General features: G+C 42.6%; 2 protein-coding genes across 2 annotated transcripts; both read left to right on the top strand.

Moving 5' to 3' along the window:
- The first annotated feature begins 3,930 nt into the window (after positions 1-3,930).
- Positions 3,931-15,235, top strand: BTBD1 (BTB domain containing 1). The gene is given in 9 exon segments (XM_070953915.1): positions 3,931-4,002; positions 4,004-4,329; positions 7,998-8,154; positions 8,675-8,780; positions 9,831-10,028; positions 10,665-10,857; positions 11,512-11,599; positions 13,748-13,894; positions 14,548-15,235. Coding segments are annotated over 9 exon segments (1,446 nt in total). The 3' UTR covers positions 14,707-15,235.
- A 2,594-nt stretch (positions 15,236-17,829) lies between these two features.
- Positions 17,830-21,364, top strand: CUNH15orf40 (chromosome unknown C15orf40 homolog). Its single transcript, XM_070953555.1, has 4 exons — positions 17,830-17,919; positions 18,717-18,843; positions 20,024-20,151; positions 20,277-21,364. The coding sequence occupies exons 1-4, from the start codon at positions 17,830-17,832 to the stop codon at positions 20,367-20,369; spliced, it is 438 nt and encodes a 145-aa protein (XP_070809656.1). The 3' UTR covers positions 20,370-21,364.
- Positions 21,365-21,989: the final 625 nt, after the last annotated feature.

Genomic DNA, 21,989 nt, shown 5'->3' on the forward strand with positions numbered 1-21,989 from the left:
GAGAAGCAACCTGGAACTGAGGAGACATTTCCTGACAGTGAGAAACAATTAACCAGTGGAACAGCTTGCCACCAGAAGTTGTGGATGCTCCATCACTGGAGGCTTTTAAGAAGAGACTGTCAGTCACACTTCTGAAAATGGTATAGGGCAGTGATGGCTAATCTTTTTGCCGTCGCACGCCAAAAGCGCGGGGAGGTCACCCACGTGCGTGCCCTGCACGTGGGTGGACGTGCAACAATTCTGTGATGTTGTCATGGTGCTGAAAATTTTGTCTCAAGTTGTTTGCAATAGAGGATATGGAAGGCGTGGAATTTGCACAGTTTGGGTCAGGCTGAGGTCAAACTTCATTAAAAATTTGTGTGGGAAGTATTTTTTAATATAGATAAAATCATGCTGGGATCGAAGAGCTAAACCAATCCAGATATAGCTGTTTTTATCGCCTAGTTTTATATGTACAAATGCAACACACACAGATTCCCTGATGTGTTTGCATAGAGTCGCCTGCTGCTATGACACATGGGTTTCCATATGAGGTTTTCCAGCATGGATTTCCCAACAAAGAATTCATGTATGTTGTTAGGCATCCTTGCATGTCTCTCTCGCAGACTCCGCTGTGATGCTGAATATGGTTGCACATTGCAGTCTGTTTCAGCAGGTGATCATTTGCCCAGAATTCCCCAGCAAGCATAATGCAGGTTTAGAAGAGGCAGGGTGTCTGTGGAGATTCCCAGTCATCCAGGTCATAGTTGTCCCAAAGGTGCTTTTTCAGGACTTTCTGGATTTTCTTTGAAGTCGTTTCGCTTCTTCATCCAAGAAGCTTCTTCAGCTCTGACTGGATGGTGGGGAATGCAATAGAAGAGGCAGGGTTTCTATTACACAGCCACGACTTTGACTTTTTAAACTACCTCCCCAAAGATACCTGCACATTATTCTAATTACAGACCCCTGACTGTCCTCAAAGGGACAACCCTCCCCTCTACCTCCAGTCTATCTCCAGGTGGGCTTCAAAAATTTTAGCAAGGGGTTCTCTGCCCAGTTGCTGGGTGGGTGTGGCCCAGTCAGCCTCCTGCACCCATGGTGGGGAAGGGATGTTTTTCCCCTCCCCAGGCTCCGAAGGCTTTCCTCGAGCCTCTGGGAGGGCAGAAATGGCCTCCCCAGGCTCCGGAGTCCCTCCGGAGGCATTTCCAGCCTTCCCAAACTTCCAGTAGACCTGTTTTTTGCCCTCCCCAAGCCTCTGTGTGCACCCTGCACTTACCTGCATCCAAAACAGGCCACATGGGGACACCTGGAAGGGGCAGGTTGGGGTGGGCGGAGCCAGCCAGGAGTGGGATTTGGGGATTCTCCGAACTGCACAGAAACTTAGCTAGGGGTTCTCCCGAACCCCTGCGAACCCCCAGCAGCCCCACCCCTGGATTTAATGGAAGCATCAGCAAAGCTGCAGACCTTTTGAAGGACATTTATGTAAGGAAAGATTAGATATTCACCCATATCCCTTGGCTACGACACAAGGAGCTGCACTTGGTGGTACAGCAGACTAAAAGTGCTGTTAAAGTAGCACTTAGCTGCCAGCTGCCTGCAATTACTGCGAGTTCAAATCTCACCAGGCTCAAGGTTGACTCAGCCTTCCATCCTTCCAAGGTAGGTAAAATGAGGATCCAGATTGTGGGGGCAATAAGCTGACTTTGTATAAAAAAGAACACCGCTTAGGCCCCCCCCCCCCCGAAAGCCCTACTAAGCAGGTATATACAAAAGTATGAAGGCTATTGCTTAACGCATTGTAAGCCGCCCTGAGTCTCCGGAGAAAGGGCGGCATATAAATCGAACCAATAAAATAATAAATAATACGCACATGAAGAACTGAATTAACATCATTTTCTTTCATTACATTGAATGAAATCTTGAAGAGAGAGAGAAAAAAAATGCATCTGAAATAAGAAATAAAAGTCTTTTTATCTGCTTATTCATGGGCATTATGACAGGAATTTTTTTTTTGCCCGCTCTAGCAACACACATTTTCATTTATATTTTCAATGACAGCGCAATGCATCTTTGAAAGGACCTGCTGGGACCTCCTCTGCCCTCATTTCAGTAGCTGCCATATTTTAACTGCTGCCACAGACTCTGTCCAAAGAAGGAAGATAAACATTAATGTTTCCTTGTTTCGTTTGTTAATGAAAGACTTAATAGACTTGGAAATATTATATTGTATCACTGTCTGGCATCGTTGTATCATCCCCTTGGAATTCAGAAACATTCTTCACATGGCAACTTTGTTCCTCATATTGATGAGCAAAAGCTGTTCAGTTAAAGACATAGGGTTGGAAATCAACATTTATTTTAAGCTCCCACATTTACATTTCTTTCAAATCACATTGTACACATTATTAAAATGCATTGTGATTTCGTTCAGAGGGCATCACAAATCTACAGCGACAAACACCTCCTTTGTTATACAAAGCACGGTCCTTGATTTTGGAAAGCAGCCCTTTGCGTTTATTTACTTTCTGGCTTTTACTCTTGAATTTTCCTTTGTAAAGCATTTTCCTTTGAATCAAGATCACGTAAAGTGTTAATACCACTTTATAAGGCCTTGGTATAAGGTCACACTTGGAATATTGCATTCAGTTTTGGTCGCCACGGTGTAAAAAAGATGTGGAGACTCTAGAAAGAGTGCAGAGAAGAGCAACAAAGATGATTAGGGGACTGGAGGCTAAAACATATGAAGAACAGTTGCAGGAACTGGGTATGTCTAGTTTAATGAAGAGAAGGACTAAGGGAGACATAATAGCAGTGTTCCAATATCTCAGGGTCTGCCACCAAGAAGAGGGAGTCAAGCTATTCTCCAAAGCACCTGAGGGCAGGACAAGAAGCGATGGGTGGAAACTCATCAAGGAGAGAAGCAACTTAGAACTAAGGAGAAATTTCCTGACAGAGATAAAACAATCAGTGGAACAACTTGCCTCCAGGAGTTCTGAATGCTCCAACACTGGAAGTTTTTAAGAAGAGGTTGGATAACCATTTGTCTGAAGTGGTGTAGAGTTTCCTGCCTGGGCAGGGCGTTGGACTAGAAGACCTCCAAGGTTCCTTCCAACTCTGTTATTTTATTCTAAGCAAAGTCATAAGCATAAGGGTTTTTTAAAAAATGTTTAAGAGCCTCTTTCAGATTTTGCTCCCTTCGGAAATTTTTCTCAAAAGAATTTTTCAAGATTTTTGCTCCCTTTTATGTTTTCTGCCCAAGAACCTACACATATTCTGCATTCTTGACGAACGTATCTTGTCTTTTATGTACACTGAGAGCATATGCACCAAAGACAAATTCCTTGTGTGTCCAATCACACTTGGCCAATAAAGAATTCTATTCTATTCTATTCTATTCTATTCTATTCTATTCTATTCTATTCTATTCTATTCTATTCTATTCTATTCTAATAAGAAGAAGCAAAAAGCCCCATTTCCCCCCCTTGCAATTTTGACTTGGGCTCTTGTGGCCTCTCTCGCGATTTTCTCCACCGATGGAGGAAAAGGGGGAGCATTTTTGGTGGACAAACCCGCGATAAGTAAGAAAACTTGCGATTTTCTCTACCGGCGAAGAAAAAACAACAACAACAAAGGAAGAGCCTTATTGGGTTGACCAACAACATATCACGCGAGCCCTTATTTGACCGCAGCGGGTCCCCCTCTTTCATTCGTATCTTTGCGGAGGAGATGCGCGCGCAGCCGTGATCGGCGTGCGTGGGCGGAGGAGACGCAAAGCCACTCTCCGGGGGGGGGGGGCCGCACGTTCGCGTGCGTCCGCGCGACGTCGCGCCTGCGCAGACGCCCTCCCGGGAGGGAGGCACCGGCAGGATTGTGAGGCGATTTGTGAAAGCGAGCGAGAACGAGAGAGCGCCTGCGCAGGGCCGGAGGAGGAGGAGGAGGAGGGGTGGCAAAATGGCGGCCGCGGGCGGCCTTGAGGCGGCTTTGGCAACCGCCGCGAGCAACGAAAACCCGGCCGGCGTGGCGGGGGGTGCCGGCGCCCGCGCCTCCGGTGATGGTGCAACGCGAGCCGGCTTACAACTGGCAGGCCACGAAGCGGTCGTTGAGGGAGCGCTTCGCCTTCCTCTTCGCCAACGAACTGCTGAGCGACGTGCGCTTCGTGGTGGGCAAAGGTGGCTCAAGAGCCGGCGGAGGAGCGCCCGGGCCGGGTCAGCAACGTATCCCGGCTCACCGTTTCGTCCTGGCGGCGGGCAGCGCCGTCTTCGACGCCATGTTCAACGGCGGCATGGCCACCACCTCGGCCGAGATCGAGCTGCCTGACGTGGAGCCCGCAGCCTTCCTGGCCCTGCTCAGGTCCGAGGGGGATGGAGGTCTGAGGGGGGGATGGGCGCCTGCCTTCCACACGCCGGGTAGGGGGGGGTGTTATCCCCAAGGAGGGGGGGTGTCTTTAAACCAGGGGTCTCCAACCTTGGCGACTTTAAGCCTGGCGGACTTCAACTCCCAGAATTCCCCAGCCAGCAAAGCTGGCTGGGGAATTCTGGGAGTTGAAGTCCGCCAGGCTTAAAGTCGCCAAGGTTGGAGACCCCTGGCTTTAGGGCATCACTTGGGGGGTGGGGGGGTGGGGAGGTGTAGCAAAGCTGGCTGGGGAATTCTGGGAGTTGAAGTCCGCCAGGCATAAAGTCGCCAAGGTTGGAGACCCCTGGCTTTAGGGCATCACTTGGGGATTGGGGGGTAGGGAGGTGTAGCAAAGCTGGCTGGGGAATTCTGGGAGTTGAAGTCCGCCAGGCTTAAAGTCGCCAAGGTTGGAGACCCCTGGCTTTAGGGCATCACTTGGGGGGTGGGGGGGGTGGGGAGGTGTAGCAAAGCTGGCTGGGGAATTCTGGGAGTTGAAGTCCGCCAGGCTTAAAGTCGCCAAGGTTGGAGACCCCTGGCTTTAGGGCATCACTTGGGGATTGGGGGGGTGGGGAGGTGTAGCAAAGCTGGCTGGGGAATTCTGGGAGTTGAAGTCCGCCAGGCATAAAGTCGCCAAGGTTGGAGACCCCTGGCTTTAGGGCATCACTTGGGGATTGGGGGGTAGGGAGGTGTAGCAAAGCTGGCTGGGGAATTCTGGGAGTTGAAGTCCGCCAGGCTTAAAGTCGCCAAGGTTGGAGACCCCTGGCTTTAGGGCATCACTTGGGGATTGGGGGGTAGGGAGGTGTAGCAAAGCTGGCTGGGGAATTCTGGGAGTTGAAGTCCGCCAGGCTTAAAGTCGCCAAGGTTGGAGACCCCTGGCTTTAGGGCATCACTTGGGGATTGGGGGGGGTGGGGAGGTGTAGCAAAGCTGGCTGGGGAATTCTGGGAGTTGAAGTCCGCCAGGCTTAAAGTCGCCAAGGTTGGAGACCCCTGCTCTAAAGCAACCGAGAGCAGGATGAGAAGTGATGGATGGAGGCTTGTTCAAGTTGAGATCCAACCTACGAGTCAGGAGAAATTTTCTTTAGAGCTTGGTTGTTTTCTTGCAGATGTTTCATTACCCAAACTGGGTGATGACATTATCCCTGCTGATGGTCTTGGATAATGAAATGTTTGCAAGGAAACAACCAAGCCCAGAGGCCACCAAGGACCCTCATTTCAACCTTGAGTTCCTTTATGGGAGACGTTTTCAGAAATGCAAGAACCATTGATCAATGGAATAGCTTGCTTCCTTCAGTGGTGGGTTTTATGTTCTAAGTTTGGAATCGTGAAGACCGAAACCAAGGTTTCGCCTCCTGTGTTACAACGGTTCTTTAAAGAAGAACTTGGGGGTGGTAGCAAAGGTGACTGGGGAATTCTGGGAGTTGAAGTCCGCCAGGCTTAACGTTGCCAAAGATGGAGACCCCTGCTTTAGGGCATCATGGGGGGGGGGGTAGAGAGGCGATTCCTGAGTTTTGGGGGAGTCCAGGATCCAGTTTGGCAGTGGCTGGTGGGGATAAAACCCCCCAGCTCTGCTTCTGAAGGGTGGGGGTGGGGGTGGGGGAAGCAATGGCAGGAAGGGAGAGAGATTTGAGGTCGGTGGAAGGTAATATAAGATTTGATTTGGCTTTTGTTTTGGTGGGTGGTAGGTGGGGATAATGACAAGCTTTATATCGGTGGTCACCAACCTTTCGGACTAAATTCATAATTTTAAATCCCCCAGACCGCTAATGTGATTTTTTTTTTAAAGAAAAAAAAAGGTAAATAGTATTGAGTGCAATATAAAAAAATGCAAATAATTTTTTCTACGGACCACCAAAAGTTTCTCACAGATCACCAGTTGGTGACCACTGCTTTATATTAAATATATAGGCTGGTCTACGACTAGTAAAGATTTGATTTGGCCTTTGCTTGGGGGGGGGCGATAATAGCATAGTTTTTATATAAAGATACATGCTGGTCTAGAGCTAGTAAAGATTTGATTTGGCTTTTTTGGGTAATGGTGGAAGAATGACATGATTTAAATAGATATGCTTGTCTGTGGCTGTAATAAATATTTGCCTTTGCTTTTTTGGTAGTGGTGGGGGAATAAATATTTAAATTGATTATGCTGGTCTATGAATAATAAAGATTTGATTTGATTGTTTTATCTAGGGAAGGGGTAATGACATGGTTTATATAGAGAAATGTGCCGGTTTATGACCATAATAAATATATGAAGGGTCCTTGGTGTTCTCTGAATTTGCTTGTTTTCTTGCAGATATTTCATTACCATAACAAGCAAGCTCAGAGAGCACCAAGGATCCTTATGTCAACCCTCAGCCACAAATATTATCCTTTATTAGTAATAAATATTTTACTTGGCTCTTTTGTCTGGGGGGAGGTGGAGGTAATGACATTATTTATACAGAGATATATGCTGGCCCATGACTGTAATAAGAGATATGGAGACATAAAAACTGGTGAAGATGCTGGTCTAGAAACCAGGGACAGGGAGTTTTAATCCTGCCTTAAGCGTGGAAACTTTCTGGATGACTTTGGGTTAGTTAGTCTCCCTCAGCCCAACCCACCTCACAGGTTTGCGGTGGAGAAAATAGGAGGCAAGTGAACCAAGTGTTTGCTGGTTTGAGTTATGTATAAAAAATAATTTGTGGCCAGGAAAAGGGGTAATTTCAATAGAAGAGAATATATGTAGCTCAGAATTGAATTGAATTGTGATGTTCTTGGGGTTCTTTGTGATTGGATGTCTGTTGCAGCTGTTTTATTACCTAGCTAGGTAACATCATCAGTGCTGATTACCTATTTGGGTAATGAAACGTATGAAACAAACAATCAAAACACAGCACCAAGGACACGAAAGGGGTAATTGGATGAAATAATTAAAAACCACTAAGCCATTCATAGTGGTGATCACTATGATCAAATCAGGATGGCTGCATTGGCACAAAGATATGAATCATGGTTGTTAAGCCAGGATGGTATAGGGAATTTGGCCACCACCTTTCTCCCAAAAAACAAAAACAAAAAAACACCTTTGCTTATTCTTTAAAAGGTATTTGCCATGATGATAATGTGGATTATGCCTGTTGTCAAGATGAGTTTAAAAGGTCCTCTTAAAGGTATACAAAACATTTTTATTTCCATTTGTTGTGCAAAATGCTGTCACATTACGTATTGTAGAAAAAAGAGGTTGTGTCCCTTGGTGAAATTGTGGGCCCCCAGAAAGTAGGTTTGGCTGCTCATTCATTGCTGAATAACGTGGATTATTGGAGAATTTGAAGTAGAGACTTAGGAGTGAGAGATGCAAGTCAAAATAAGCTAGATGGGGGCATTTTGAACTGGACTTCTAGGAATGCAGCATCTCTTGTTGTGTTAGGCCCAGAGGCAATCTCCTACTTTTTGAGTTTGGAAAGTGATTGATTGCCTTTTTGCAGATATTAGTGGAAGATTTGGTTTATATACGTATTGCAAAATCAGCTTTGTGTCATCAAACGAAGTGTATAAAGAAGCTACTAAGACAAAGTGGCATGAATAAGCATGTATCGAGTAGTTTTCTTAAATTTATCTTCTTCGATATTTTTTTTTTTTTTTAGATTTTTGTATTCGGATGAAGTTCAGATTGGTCCTGAAACTGTTATGACGACTCTCTATACAGCTAAGAAATATGCTGTCCCTGCCCTGGAAGCTCATTGTGTAGAATTTCTCACTAAGCACCTTCGGGCAGATAATGCTTTTATGCTGCTTACTCAGGTAACCATCCAACTGTTTTGTTGAAGCTGTGTGTTTCATAACTTTTTTACTGAATTCAAGGCTCCAGGGCTAGACTTTCAACCTGGCTTAGAGACTGATTATCAAATACTTTCTGAAACAAAATTGAAAGAGATTGCAACTTGTATCCAATTCCATTAGACTTGTATATTGCAGAGTTGTCCTTAAATGTAGTTATGGTAAATACTGTAGAATAAGTTAGATTGTTGGTCTTTTATTTCTTACTATGCAGTTCTTCTTTCTTGTAGTAAGAACTAAATCTGGGAAGGCTTGGGAAAGGAGCGTTAAATTAAAAATTCTTTAAAAGCAGCAAACTTGCCTTGAGTTTCCTTCAATTAAAATAACCATGACTTATTATTGAATGTTGAAATATTATCACTTGCTGTAGGAGTGAGATGGGCGGTTTCTCAATTTGATAAATAAAAAAGTAAACATTTAAAAAAACTATTTCTGTTAGTTGTAAACTAAAATAGCATAATTTTGGACAAATATTTTTGGACAGGCTCGTTTATTTGATGAACCTCAACTGGCCAGTCTCTGCCTTGACACAATAGACAAAAGTACTATGGATGCAATAAGTGCAGAAGGCTTTACAGATATTGATATAGGTAAGTAGTTCCTAAACATGAATGTGTTTACATTACATTGGCATTCTGACAATCCAGATGATGTTGGTGTTTGGTTCCCATCAGTCCTGATCACTGATTGGAATCAGAATCCCACAGAATCCGAAGAGCACTAGATTCCCTGTTCCTTAAAAAATCAGTTTTCATATATATCTCCCATTAAGAGATTTGCTAAGATGTTGTCTTTTTGGTTAGCAGGTTTTTGCAGCATTATCCTATGCTGATTTTACACTATAATTATTTGACTTTTATGCTTAAAGATTCTGGCTGAATTACTGTATTTTTTTGAGTATAAGATGCCCTTTTTTCCCCCCTAAAAGGGGGTGAAAATTTAGGTGCGTCTTATATACCGAATGTAGCCCCGCCCACCCACTGGCCCCCATCCTTTGGCCTCTGCCTCTCAGCAGTTTACCTCCTTGCAGCAAGAAGAAATAGCCCATTTCAGCTTCAGCACAGCCTAAGTAGCACAAGTTGATTGGATCGGCCTCCCGACTCTCAGCTGTTTTGCCCCAGCCTCTGCTGCTTGCTTCAAGGAGGTAAATTGCTGGAAGCAGATTTTTTTTTTTCCTTGTGCTAATCAAGCTATGCTGAAAATGAAAATGAAAGTAAAGCAGGCTATTTGTTGTTTGCTGCAACGAGGCAAAATTGCTGGGAGGCAGAGGCAGATTTCTTTTTCTTGTTTTCCTCACCAAAAAAGGTAGGTGTGTCTTATAGTCCGGAGCATCTTATACTCTGAAAAATACGATACTACTGGATGAATTTTTCATTAAGGTGTGAATAGGATTTCAGCAGTATCAAACTATTTTTGTGCAGGGCGATTAATAGCTAGAAGTCGTTTTATACAACGGTAGTTCTGACTCATTCTTCAGTATGCAGAAGTAGTTTACCATTAGAAGATGATTCATGTCTTGTTTTCATCAGGGAAGGGACAGCTGTCCGAAACCAGTTTAGCTGGAATTGGGCCTGAAGTCAAACTTGTATGTACCGCGATCTTATTTGATCTGTGCAATAAACTCCAATCTTCTTCTTCAGACACATTGTGTGCTGTACTGGAAAGAGACACGCTCAGTATTCGAGAGAGCCGGCTCTTTGGAGCCGTTGTGCGTTGGGCCGAAGCAGAATGTCAGAGGCAGCAGTTACCAGTCACCTCTGCAAATAAGCAGAAAGTACTTGGCAAAGCTCTCTCTTTGATCCGTTTTCCACTCATGACAATTGAAGAGTTTGCAGCAGGTAACTTTTCTGATTGGCTTTGTCGTTGTAAAAGTTACACCAAAGTTAAATAGAAAAACCTGTTAATAATAATAATAATAATAATAATAATAATAATAATAATAATAATAATAATAATAATAATAATAATAATAATAATAATTTTATTTCTATACCGCCCTTCTCCCGAAGAACTCAGGGCGGTGTACAGCCAATTTAAAAACACAAGACACAACAATGATTAAAAATTAAAATAATTAAATAGATTTGGCCGGTTTAAAACTCCAAAAATTTAAAATACCCCAATTTAAACTCATTATGTTAATATTGATAGCCCGGCCTGGCGGAACAACAGGGTCTTCAATGCGCAACGAAACACCCGGAGGTCGGAGATCTTACGTATTTCCGGGGGCAGTTCATTCCACAGGGCTGGGGCTCCCACAGAGAAGGCCCTCCCCCTGGGTGTCGCCAGCCGACATAACTTGGCCGATGTTAAGACTTCTATCTTACGCATTCTTACTAGAAAGGGCCTATTTTATCGCTTTTTTTCGGGCAGTATAAATAGACTTATCTCTCTTTTTTAAAAAATCAGTTGTCATCCTGGTACAGAGTAATGTATGTTCCGCTCAGTTGCATTCCTTCCATTTTTTTTCCCAGGTCCTGCTCAGTCTGGAATTTTGTCAGATCGGGAAGTAGTCAATCTTTTCTTACATTTTACTGTCAACCCTAAACCTAGAGTTGACTATATTGACCGACCAAGATGCTGTCTTAGAGGGAAGGAGTGCAGCATAAACAGATTCCAACAAGTGGAAAGTCGCTGGGGTTACAGTGGAACAAGTGATCGGATCAGGTATGGCTCCTGTTTTTTCAGTAATACGACAATCATAAGGGTTTGAATGGAGAGGTTTCCAAAGTACCACACAGCAAGAAATGTAGTGACTAGTCGGAAAGCAAATATATTAATTTTCCCTCTTAAAACTGATGGATCCCATGATGGCCCATTATAAATACCCCATAATAAAAGCAATAAAATATCACTCAGAATAACATTTAAAAGACTACATACATATTAAACAGCAGAGGGCCATTAAAATAAGGTGAGTGTGCAAACTGATGAAGCTTTGAATTTAGCAGAAAAGTTACTACCCTTCAACCATGAAGCACCAAAGAAAGAAGCATGTCAGAAAGGTTTTTTTTTTTTTTTTTTTTTTTTTTTTTTTGCAGAGTTCAGAAGTCTTGAGAATGAAGGGTAGGCCAGTTTATCTAAAGAACCGGCATCGGATTAGTTTTTAGCTGCCATTTGTTGGGCTGTGAAATAGAGGGATGTTCTTATGACTTGTAATAAGATTGGCAAAACTTCCCCTGGAAGTACTCTGGTTAAGTTGATAAATGGGTCCATACATTTGCAATTGAAATGAGCTATCGGCAATTTTTTTTAAAAAAAACTTATAGTTTGGTGAAATAGCAGATTCAGATAATAGTCTGTTTTTCTCTTTTTTTTAAGGTTCACAGTTAATAGAAGAATTTCAATTGTGGGATTTGGACTATATGGTTCTATTCATGGCCCCACAGATTATCAAGTTAATATTCAGGTACAATTGTTTTTCGAGTTTATAATGAGTGACTTTTGTTGAACTGAAATCAGGGATATTCTACTATTGTGAAATCCTGGGTACTCTCTGAGCTTGGTTGTTTGTTTGTTTGCAGGCATTTCATTACCTAACTAGGTAGCATGATCAGTGCATTAATATTCTATTAATGTTGTATCACTTAGAATGGCTCACGTTAGGTTAAGAGGAAACTGGGAAAATATTTCTGTTTCAACTGTTACACAATTATTTTAACAGGAGATAAATATTAAGTAATAAATAATAAATAATGGCAATATTAATATTACTATTAACAAATAGGTGGATGTTTTAAAAAGAAAAATGTCTTTTGTAAGCATGGAGGTATACAAATGCTTCATCGTCAATTTTCTATCCCTGAATGAGTCATTCAGTATTGAGTATTGGAAGAATCTGACTGAAACAAATTCATTTTGACATTTACCATGCTTTGATCAAGGAATTCATATACAACACTTTACAAGCTAATTGAGTACATTTAAATTCATAGATGATTTAAAATACAACTGTGCATCTGGAGAGGAACTTCTTTCAAAACCATAGCTTCTTGAAATATAAATGATCAGCTTGTAGGTGCTTTTCAGCCAAGGAATAAGGGTTGAATATTTTGGTTGTCGTTTTGGTCTACGATGGAAATAAAAGTTGTTTGCATTATGCCCATAATTACAGGCAGGGTGGATTTGATTTAAATCAAGTCGATTTAAATCATGATTTAAATCACTAGTAAAAAGGCTTGATTTTTAAAGGGCAACTGTCATCTCTGTCCCACAGCGGCTCTTCCTCTGATCTGCTGTTGACTTACTGACTGTTCCAATATTGCAGAATATACAGCCTCATGCTACATAACTAAGCTCTATTTCATGCTGAATAAACTAAATTATTAATGTCTCTTAAATAGAAAACTATCTTTAGATAGAATTTTACTCCAAAAGCATGTTATTAAAATAAATTTGATAAAAATAAAAATCCGATTTTAAATTTTTTTAAAAAAAAATCATCGATTTTTATCCACCCTGATTACAGGGAAGTTAACAGGTTTTTAAACCTCTTCTTAGAAGCAGTATGCCATTCTATTTTAATTAAATCACACCTCACCTTCATTTGAGAACATCCTTGTCACCCAAGATGATGCAAATAACATGATACACATTTGAATTGTTTTAATCACCATGTATGAGATGACATGCAAAGAATTGAATCAGCAGATGCCATTAAAAGCAATCAAACAGCATGTCACTGATCATAATAAAGAGAAGTGTGTTCTGTCATGTATATCGTGTCTCCTTGGTTGCCGTTTGGGGATGGAGATAGCTACAGAATTTCTAATGTGATTAGTAAACATTATGAGCTGTGCCCAGAAATAGTAAATAGCTGGCATAAAGGCAGGAGTGGGAGGTTAATATTCCTTCTTTATGAGCTGTGTATCTGCATTTTTCTTTTTTTGGCAACAGTACAAAACTGGTGTGCTATTACTTGAGATTAAGCCAAGGTGTTGCCATAGCAAGAGCTGATAATCATTCTTCCAATATTGGTTAGGAGCAGATGTCCCCACCAATTCATTCCTTGATGCTTGCTTAGCTCCCTGCCTTTATTAAATGTTATTGGTAAAAGTGAAACTTATATGTTACAAATTATTAGCTTCAATTGATAATATTTACTTCCTAGAACAGAGATCTTCAAACTTGGCCGCTTTAAGACTTGTGGACTTCAACTCCCAACCAACATAGCTCCCAGAATTCTCCATAGCTGGCTGGAGAATTCTGGGAATTGAAGTCCACAAGTCTTAAAGTGGCCAAGTTTGAAGGCCTCTGTCCTAAAATGTTACTGCGAATCTACAAAGCCCCAGAGGCAGTTCAGATGTGCCCTTTGGTTCTCAAGAATTAGGGGTGCCTGCTTTGTAAGCAAGGACATGATTCACAAATTCCAATTGAAGGTCCAATTTTACTACGTTGATTTCTGAAAGTTTTGTTTGTTAGAGCCTCATGCTAACATTTGGGTCGGGAACTGGATATGATAAACAGGCTTCAATAGTAATCTTCTGGCTGTGCTTCGCTTAGAAAATACGTTCTTCCAAGAAAAAAAAATAAATCTTCCATCGCTTTCTTCCTACAGATAATTGAATATGAGAAAAACCAGACTCTAGGACAAAACGACACTGGATTTAGCTGCGACGGAACAGCCAGCACCTTTAGAGTTATGTTCAAAGAACCAATAGAGATTTTGCCAACCGTGTGTTACACTGCTTGTGCAACCTTGAAAGTAAGGCACTTTATGAAATTGTGGAAACAGTAACTATAAAGCAATGAACAAATAATGTGAAGATACAGGTACGGTAGTCTTTGACTTACAACAGTCCATTTAGTGACCATTCAAAGTTGCAACGGCGCAAATGAAATGGCATTTGGGTCATTTGACCATTTTTTCACACCTATGACCACTGCGGTATCCCCACGGTCACGTGATCAAAATTCAGAGGCTTGGCAACTGACTCATATTTATGACGGTTGCAGTGTCCCGGGGTCATGTGATCATCTTTTGCGACCTCCTGACAATGGGGGAAGCCAGATTCACTTAACAACCATGTTCCTAACTTAACAACAGCAGTGATTCACTTCACAACTGTCGCCAGAAAAGTCATCAAGTGGGTCAAAGCTCACTTAACAACAGTCTCCCTTAGCAACAGAAAATTTGGGCTCAAATGTGGTCGTAAGTCAAGAACTACCTATATACTTCTAATAATAATAATAATAATAATCCAGGAAATGCTGCTTTTAAGTTCTGTTTATTGTAGCATGTCTCCTGTAAAATCATCATGCTTCGCTTAGAATTTCTCATAGCCTAGTGTGCATTGCAAGTTTACTTATCCCAACTGTGAAGAGTGCCACAATAATGAATTTCTGTTTTTTGTTTAGGGCCCTGATTCTCATTACGGCACCAAGGGTTTGAAGAAAGTGATCCACGAATCTCCAACTTCAAGCAAAACTTGCTTTTTCTTTTTTAGCTCACCGGGTAACAACAACGGAACATCAATAGAAGATGGACAAATACCGGAAATTATATTTTATACGTAACTTCCGAAAACGGAGATGGAGCAAAAGAAAAAATTGCTTTGAATATGAACAGAAGGGAAACATGAAATACTGTGAATTTTTGTAAATACATAATCTCAGATGTGTTATAAAACTGAAGTATCGTACACGGAGGGTACCAAGCACTAGTATTCTCTACCTACAATGATGATACACACGCAAACTTTCTTGAACTAAAATATACATAAATACTTAACATGGTCATTGAAAATGTGCTAACCATAGTCTGGAAGCCGGGAAAGAGCACTTTTTCCCCTGAAATACACTTGCGGCAGATTACATATCTGTGGATATTGTGATTGTGCTCCTGTACAGTGCAACACGTTAAACTGAATTGTCATTCTTAAAACTAACCATGAATTAGAATTAAGGATGATGCAAATTCATCCGTAATAGTACTCAATACCTGTATATAAACTTAACTAGTTTTGTTGTGTATTGGAAAAAACCGTTACCCAGAAGTCAGTTGTATGAAGCTATTCTTTAACTATAAAGTGAAGTGTGGATGAAATGAAGCATCTTTTTGAATACTTGCAGAGATCTTGAATATTTTCGGTTTGTAAGGGAGCAGTTCTTAGTCCAGAAAATATGCAGTTTGTAAGGAAATTGGGCAAATTTCAGAGAACTATTAATGGGTACTCCAGCCCTAGTTTTCTCAAATGGCAATTTGTTGGAGGAGATGGATGATAATGCAATTATGCATTCTTACTCAGAAGGAAATCTCAATAATACCTTTTGGGGTACTAGAGGATTATTTTTTTTTTTTATTTGATTTATATGCCGCCCTTCTCCGAAGACTCAGGGCGGCTTACAATGTGCTCAGCAATTATTTCCCGTTGATTGGGATAATTATGGCTCAGATTTTGCTTTAAAACGTCTTACCAGTTCACGCAGTTTTAAACCCTTAAATCTCAGTTTCTGCCGATAAAGTTAATTTTGCTGAGGGTTTTCTGCTAACTGGCATGTAAAGTTACTTGAAAATGCTGAAAAATATCTGAAGAGGTAAAACCGAAAAGCACATTTGCTATAATAGATGATGCTTGGAGTCAAATTATTCAATTGTGAACCCTCATCCCTAATGCTAATTTATCAGTTTGGATTCTAACCATCCTGTAGAAGCTTTTGGCTATGATTACAATGATCTTAATCCCGCCTGCAGTAATATAACTTTGGTTTCTGATTCTAGATCTGTTTACGTGGCAGGTCATAAGTATTCAAAATGTAACTAGATTCAGAAGCACAAAAATACGTGACTGAAGAAACAATAAAAATAAGTTATAATCAATATATACAGGCCCCAGGATACCTAGGGATGTATTGAAATTCCAGCTGCAGACTTCCCCGAATAAAGCATGTAAGGCAACAATGGTGCCTTACACAATGTGCATTGAATTAAATCTTCCATTGGCTAGGAATGATGGGCATTGTGGTCTTAACACAAAGGACATTCTTGCGGAAGGTTACTTAAACACTATGGAGAGTGGAATGGGCAAATCTTCAGTGGAACCAGTCAACTATTATTCAAGGACTCCCTCTCTATGTGAGAGTGAATGGCTAGGATACCCTCATCCAACACACTTGAGACTAAAACCTTTTTCAGTTTGTACAACACATTGAGCCATCAACTAATCCAGTGTTTGTCATACTTGATAACTTTTAAGATGTGTGAACTTCAACTCGGGTGGTATTCACTTACCTTCGCTACTGGTTTGCAAATGTGAGTGTGCACATGCAGGGCATTCCGCGTATGCGCAGAGCATCAAAAACGGGACATGATGACGTCCAGGCAGGTGGGCGGAGCCTCCCAAAGCCGCCGCTATCAGTTCGCCTGAACTGGATAGAACTGGCTGAATACCAACACTGCTTCAACTGCCAGAGTTCCCCAGGCAGGCTGGCTGGGGAATTCTGGGAGTTGAAGTTTACGCATCTTTAAAAAGGATTTCAAATTTGAGAAACATTGAACTAAGTAAGTGGCAATGGGCACTGCCAATATACCATCCTAAACCAATCCCCACCTCCACCCTCTAATTCTAAGTTTGCACTGAGGAAATAGCTCTGAATTTTCTGCTAGATTTTCAAATGACCCTATTAATAATAATAATAACTTTTATTGTCATTGTACGTGTATACACAGTATACCCATGCAACGAAATTCACTTAACACCCAAAGACCGGGTCCAACACGCACAACAATCCCCAAACACACCCCCACCCACCACAAATTCCCCACCCCTAAACCACCCAAACATCCACACAACAGACCAAGTAATGCTGTCCAACAGCTCACTGATGGTGGCCCTTTAGTTCATTGTTGAGTGCAATTATAGCTCTGGGATAAAAACTATTCAGAAAACGTGTTGGTCCGAGTTTTAATTGTTCTGTACCTTCTGCCAGAAGGCAACAGTCCAAAAAGATTGTAAGCAGGATGGGAAGAGTCTCGGAGAATGTTATGCAACTTCCTCAAAACAGCGAAATTCGAAGATGTCGTCCAGGGCTGGTAGCTGGAGTCCGATGATATTCTGGGCAGTTTTAATGATTCTCTGTAGAGCTTTTTTGTCTGCTACAGAGCTGCTCCCATACTACGACGATGATGATGATGATGATGATGATGTGTGGTAGGAAGATGCCCAAACACTGAAAATCTGGACCTGCTTTAGAATAGATTTAGAATTCTTTTATCGGCCAAGTGTGATTAGACACAAGAAGAATTTGTCTCCAGTGCATAAGCTCTCAGTGTACATACAACAATAGTGATAGATCATTATCATAGAATAGAGTAAAAACGTTATTATCACGTCAAATCTACACTAATTGGGATACATGAAAAAATGAAATTTCATTGCATTCAGTGCTCAAAAGACTTAATTTTAATTTATTTAATTGATTCCTCTAGTCGTAGGAATCTTTTTTTTTTTTTAATGGCCAAACTTGGTCACAGCTTGGTCTTTAATGATGCTCTTAGCAACCGCTCGCTTCCCCTACCGTAGCTTTTGCTAAAAGCCATCCCGCAGCTGAAAGCATTCGGGACGCACGCCTCTCACTTTTTCTATCTCTAGGAGCAGGGCCGACCGGAAAGAGCAGGCGGAAGTGACGCAAACCCCCTCGATGCTGGGTTGGGCTTTTCCGGCTTTCTGTCGCCGTTCGGGGTCTCCGGTTTGGGCTGCCGCGGGACGGAGACATGCCATGCCCCGGAAGGTCAGACCCGGAATGCGGGCGGCCCCAAAAAAGGCTTGCAGGCCTCGTGTGCGCGTTTGAACTACAAGCCTCTTCCTCTCCTACCTTGCTTCCCTCTTGGAGGGATGATGGGAGTTGTAGTCTGGCACTCCTGGAGACGCTGCTCTTCCGGTTTGGGAGATAGAGAGGGACTGATTGCATTCAGGAAAAAAACTGTCCTTGTATTTAGTTGTTCTGGTGTGCAGTGCTCTATAGCAGTGTTTCCCAAACTTTGCTATTTTAAGATGCATGGACTTCAATTCCCAGAATTCCCCAACCAGTATGCCTGGTTGAGGAATTCTGGGAGTTGAAGTCCATACATCTTCAAAGGGTCAAGTTTGGGAAACACTGCTCTATAGCATCTTTTTCAGTTTTGCTCCTCTTTCAAGTTTGCCCTTTCAGGTTTGCCCAAATGCCTTTTTCCAAGAAAATAGGGTCACCGTAGTTACGTGCCATCACATCATTTTCAACTCCAAGCCACCCCATATGTTTATTTATTTATTTATTTATTATATTTCTATACCGCCTTTCTCCCGTAGGACTCAAGGCGGTGTACAGTCAAGAAAAATATAGACACACAAACATCATAAAATTGCTAATTAAAATTATTACTATTATTAAAATTATTATATGTTGATTTTCTCCATGATCAAACAGCCATCGCAGCAAATAAATGAGAGAGAGGGAGGGATGTTGGGTGGGGAAGATGGTTGTTTATTAATTAAATTTATATGTTGCCCATCTCACTGTCAAGGACTCATTTTGTGTTTTGATGTAAGGGGAAAGCACAGACCAAGGACTTGGTAAAGCCATCTGTTCCTCCAGTTCCAGTGACGAGGGATAAAAATGGTTCCATTGTTATTTCAGTTCATGCCAAACCAGGATCTAAACAAAATGCTGTAATGGGTAAGTTAGAGCATAAGTACATATGCAACATTGACAGGGTTTTGGGTAGAGGTCTTGCCCCGGGCCCCAGCAAGATTTCCTCAGAGAAATGATTTGAGAATGGGGCAGGGGTGAAATTCAGCAGGTTCTGGAGAACCGGTAGTGGACATTTTGAGTAGTTCAGAGAACTGGCAAATACCACCTCTGGCTGGCCACAGAGTGGGGTGGGAATGGGGATTTTGCAATATCTTTCCCCAGGAGTGCGGAGGGAATGGGGATTTTGCAGTGTTCTTCCCCTGGAGTAGGGTGGGAATGGAGATTTTGCAGTAGCCTTCCCCTGCCACACCTACCAAGCCACACCACGCCCACAGAACCGGTAGTAAAAAAAAATTTGAATTTCACCACTGGAATTGGGGTTGTCTGAATGAATCCAAACAGTTTGGGAAAGTGTCAAGGCCTTTGCTTATTGTGTAAATAGCTACAGAAGAGGTTTTCGAATAATAGAATTGCATTAGCGTAATAGAAACACTTGAAGTGGTGATGTTGGTGTTTATGTATGGGAGGCATTTAAGAGCATTGTTGTGGCCTGTCAGCATCAAGGCAACTTGAGAGCTCTGAGGGGGAAGAGGGAGTGGAAGAGAGAGAAGCAGAGGCAGAGCCTGGACCATCCATCAGCCCTCAGATGGAGAGTCAACAGCTCCCAGGTCTGGAGGTGGCTGATGAGGAAGAGGAGGAAAAGCTGGGGCCAGTGTCTGATGCACAGATACGCAGAGGAGAGGAGAGCAGTGGAAATCTATGGGCCGATCCTGGGGAAGGAAGAGCCACCGCTGCTAGCGAGGCCCCACCCTAGCTCTGCGGATAAAAGACAGGGGGCGGAGATGAATAGGTGTGGCAGACAGCTATTCATCTCCTTGCTGGACAGACTTGTTAGCCTGCAGTGAGAGAGAAATTTGTTGCTGGACCTGCTGGCGCTCCTAATAAAGGAATCTTTGAGTTAAATTCAGAGGGTTTGTTGTGTTTGGGGAGCTCGGTCAGAACAAGCATGGGTTAAGAGGAGCTTCAGCTAGGCTCTATTCCACAGCTATGTCTATAAATCTCTAAGCTAATGTTGACGTTACATACAGGTGAGAGATTCCAAAGAGGCATTTTAGGGCAGGAGTTTAACAGTAGCGACGGCTACATCCTAAAATACTTGTTGCAGATCTGACTACCGAGGCGGTAAGCGTGGCCATCGCAGCCCCTCCATCCGAAGGGGAAGCCAACGCGGAGCTCTGTCGCTACCTCTCTAAAATCCTCGAAGTCAAGAAGAACGATGTGGTGTTGGAGAAGGTACACTATTCTTCTGTCCTTTGCGTAATTCAGCTTGGGTTCTTGAGCCTTCCCCTGCACGTCAAATGAGGAGAGAATCCATTTCGGAACCCCTAAAACGTCTCTTGCTTGTGTTTTCAAAACAGGGGAGTAAATCTCGAGAAAAAATTGTGAAAATTTTGGCCCCGCTGACTCCAGAGGACGTTTTGGAGAAGCTGAGGAAAGAGAGTTCCAGCTGAAGCTACGCCTAACCAAAGTCTTAATCAGTTGTTTCTCCAGACGCAAAGAATGTCTTCATTTAAGTGTATGAGAGCTCACAAATACAAGTGGTGGAGAACCCAACAAGAGATCTGTAGACAGCTATAAAGCTTAATTTAAGATATAAAAAAAGGGTTCGGTTATTTTTGTGTCATAATAACAAGGTGCAGAGTTATTTGAAAGAACCTCACTGGGCCCTGAAGATAACCTTCCTCAGTCCATCTTGACATTTTTTTCAAGTAGTTTAGTTCAGGGGTGAAATCCAGCAGGTTCTGACAGATTCTGGAGAACCAGTAGCGGAAATTTTGAGTAGTTCGGAGAACCGGCAAATACCCCTCTAGCTGATCCCAGAGTGGGGTGGAAATGGAGATTTTGCAGTATCCTTCCCCTGCCACGTCCACAAAGCCACACCCACAGAACCGGTAGTAAAAAAATTTGAATTTCACCACTGGTTTAGTTTGTTTAGCTGGTCAGGAAGTCAATAGTCATTTTCACTGCATCAAAGGTGATACAAGAAAGGCATGATGTAGCTGTGATAGATATCCCATCTACAGTAGCGGCCAAAATTTTGGAAATCTTTTGGGAAAAGTATATTTTCTAAAACTAGCTGATAACACCACTTTTTTGGGGGAGTAGTACCATAAAATTATATATTAATGGAAAGATAATTTAATCAAGAATGTAATGCAATAATGCAGGATTTGCTATTAGAATAGCAGTTACAGTATAAAGATCTATCTACTGGCATTTGCATGCTTTCGAACTGCTAGGTTGGCAGGAGCTGGGGTGAGAAGGAGAGCTCAGGTCTCGAAATGGAGAGACATTTGGAGTCCCTTAAATCTCCCCTTCTCACCATGTTGTGGCTTTTGTTGTTGTTGTCCTGATGCTAGACAAAAATGCCTCGCTCCTTTTAAAATAAAACCGGCTGATCTTTTGTCAGTTGGACTTCATGATTTGTATTTCATTTATTTTATTCCATGGATATAGCTGCCCGTCTGGCAAAGTGACTGATGGCCTGTTGTTGCAAGCAGGGGTGGGCTGCTCCGGGTTCACCTGGGTTTGGGCAATCCTCTAGTGAAGATTCTGTGTGGTTCGGTGAACCCCCAAATCCCACTCCTGGCTGGCCCCGCCCTGCTCCTCCCAGAAGTCTCCACGCAGCCTGTTTTGGTTCCCAGGTAATTGCAAGGCCCGTGTGGAGGCTCAGGGAGGGCAAAAACTGGGCCTCCAGAAGGCCAGAAACGGACCCATTTCCAGCTTCCGGAGGGCCTCTGAAGCCTAGGGGAGGCCATTTTTGCCCTCCTGAAGGCTCGAGAAAAGCCTCCGGAGCCTGGGGAGGGCAAAAACAGCCTCCACCCACCCACCATGGTGCAGGAGGCCAACTAGGCTATGGCCACTCCCACTCAGCAACTGGGCAGAGAACCCGTTGCTAAAATTTTTGAAGCCCACCCGTGGTTGCAAGACTCCCATTCATATCACTGGAAGCCCGTTGGTTTCATTGCCAGTTATGGTGTTAGTGGCAGGGAGAGAAATCATTCTGTTTTAACCCAGGGAGTGTTCGATGTTGTCGTTTTGACTTAAACTCTCTTCGCTCCTCCTCGTTG

The sequence above is a fragment of the Pituophis catenifer genome, unplaced genomic scaffold (assembly GCF_029215685.1).
Source record: "Pituophis catenifer annectens isolate HBS135680 unplaced genomic scaffold, rPitCat1.0.hap2 SCAF_14, whole genome shotgun sequence".
Classification (NCBI taxonomy): Eukaryota; Metazoa; Chordata; class Lepidosauria; order Squamata; family Colubridae; genus Pituophis; species Pituophis catenifer.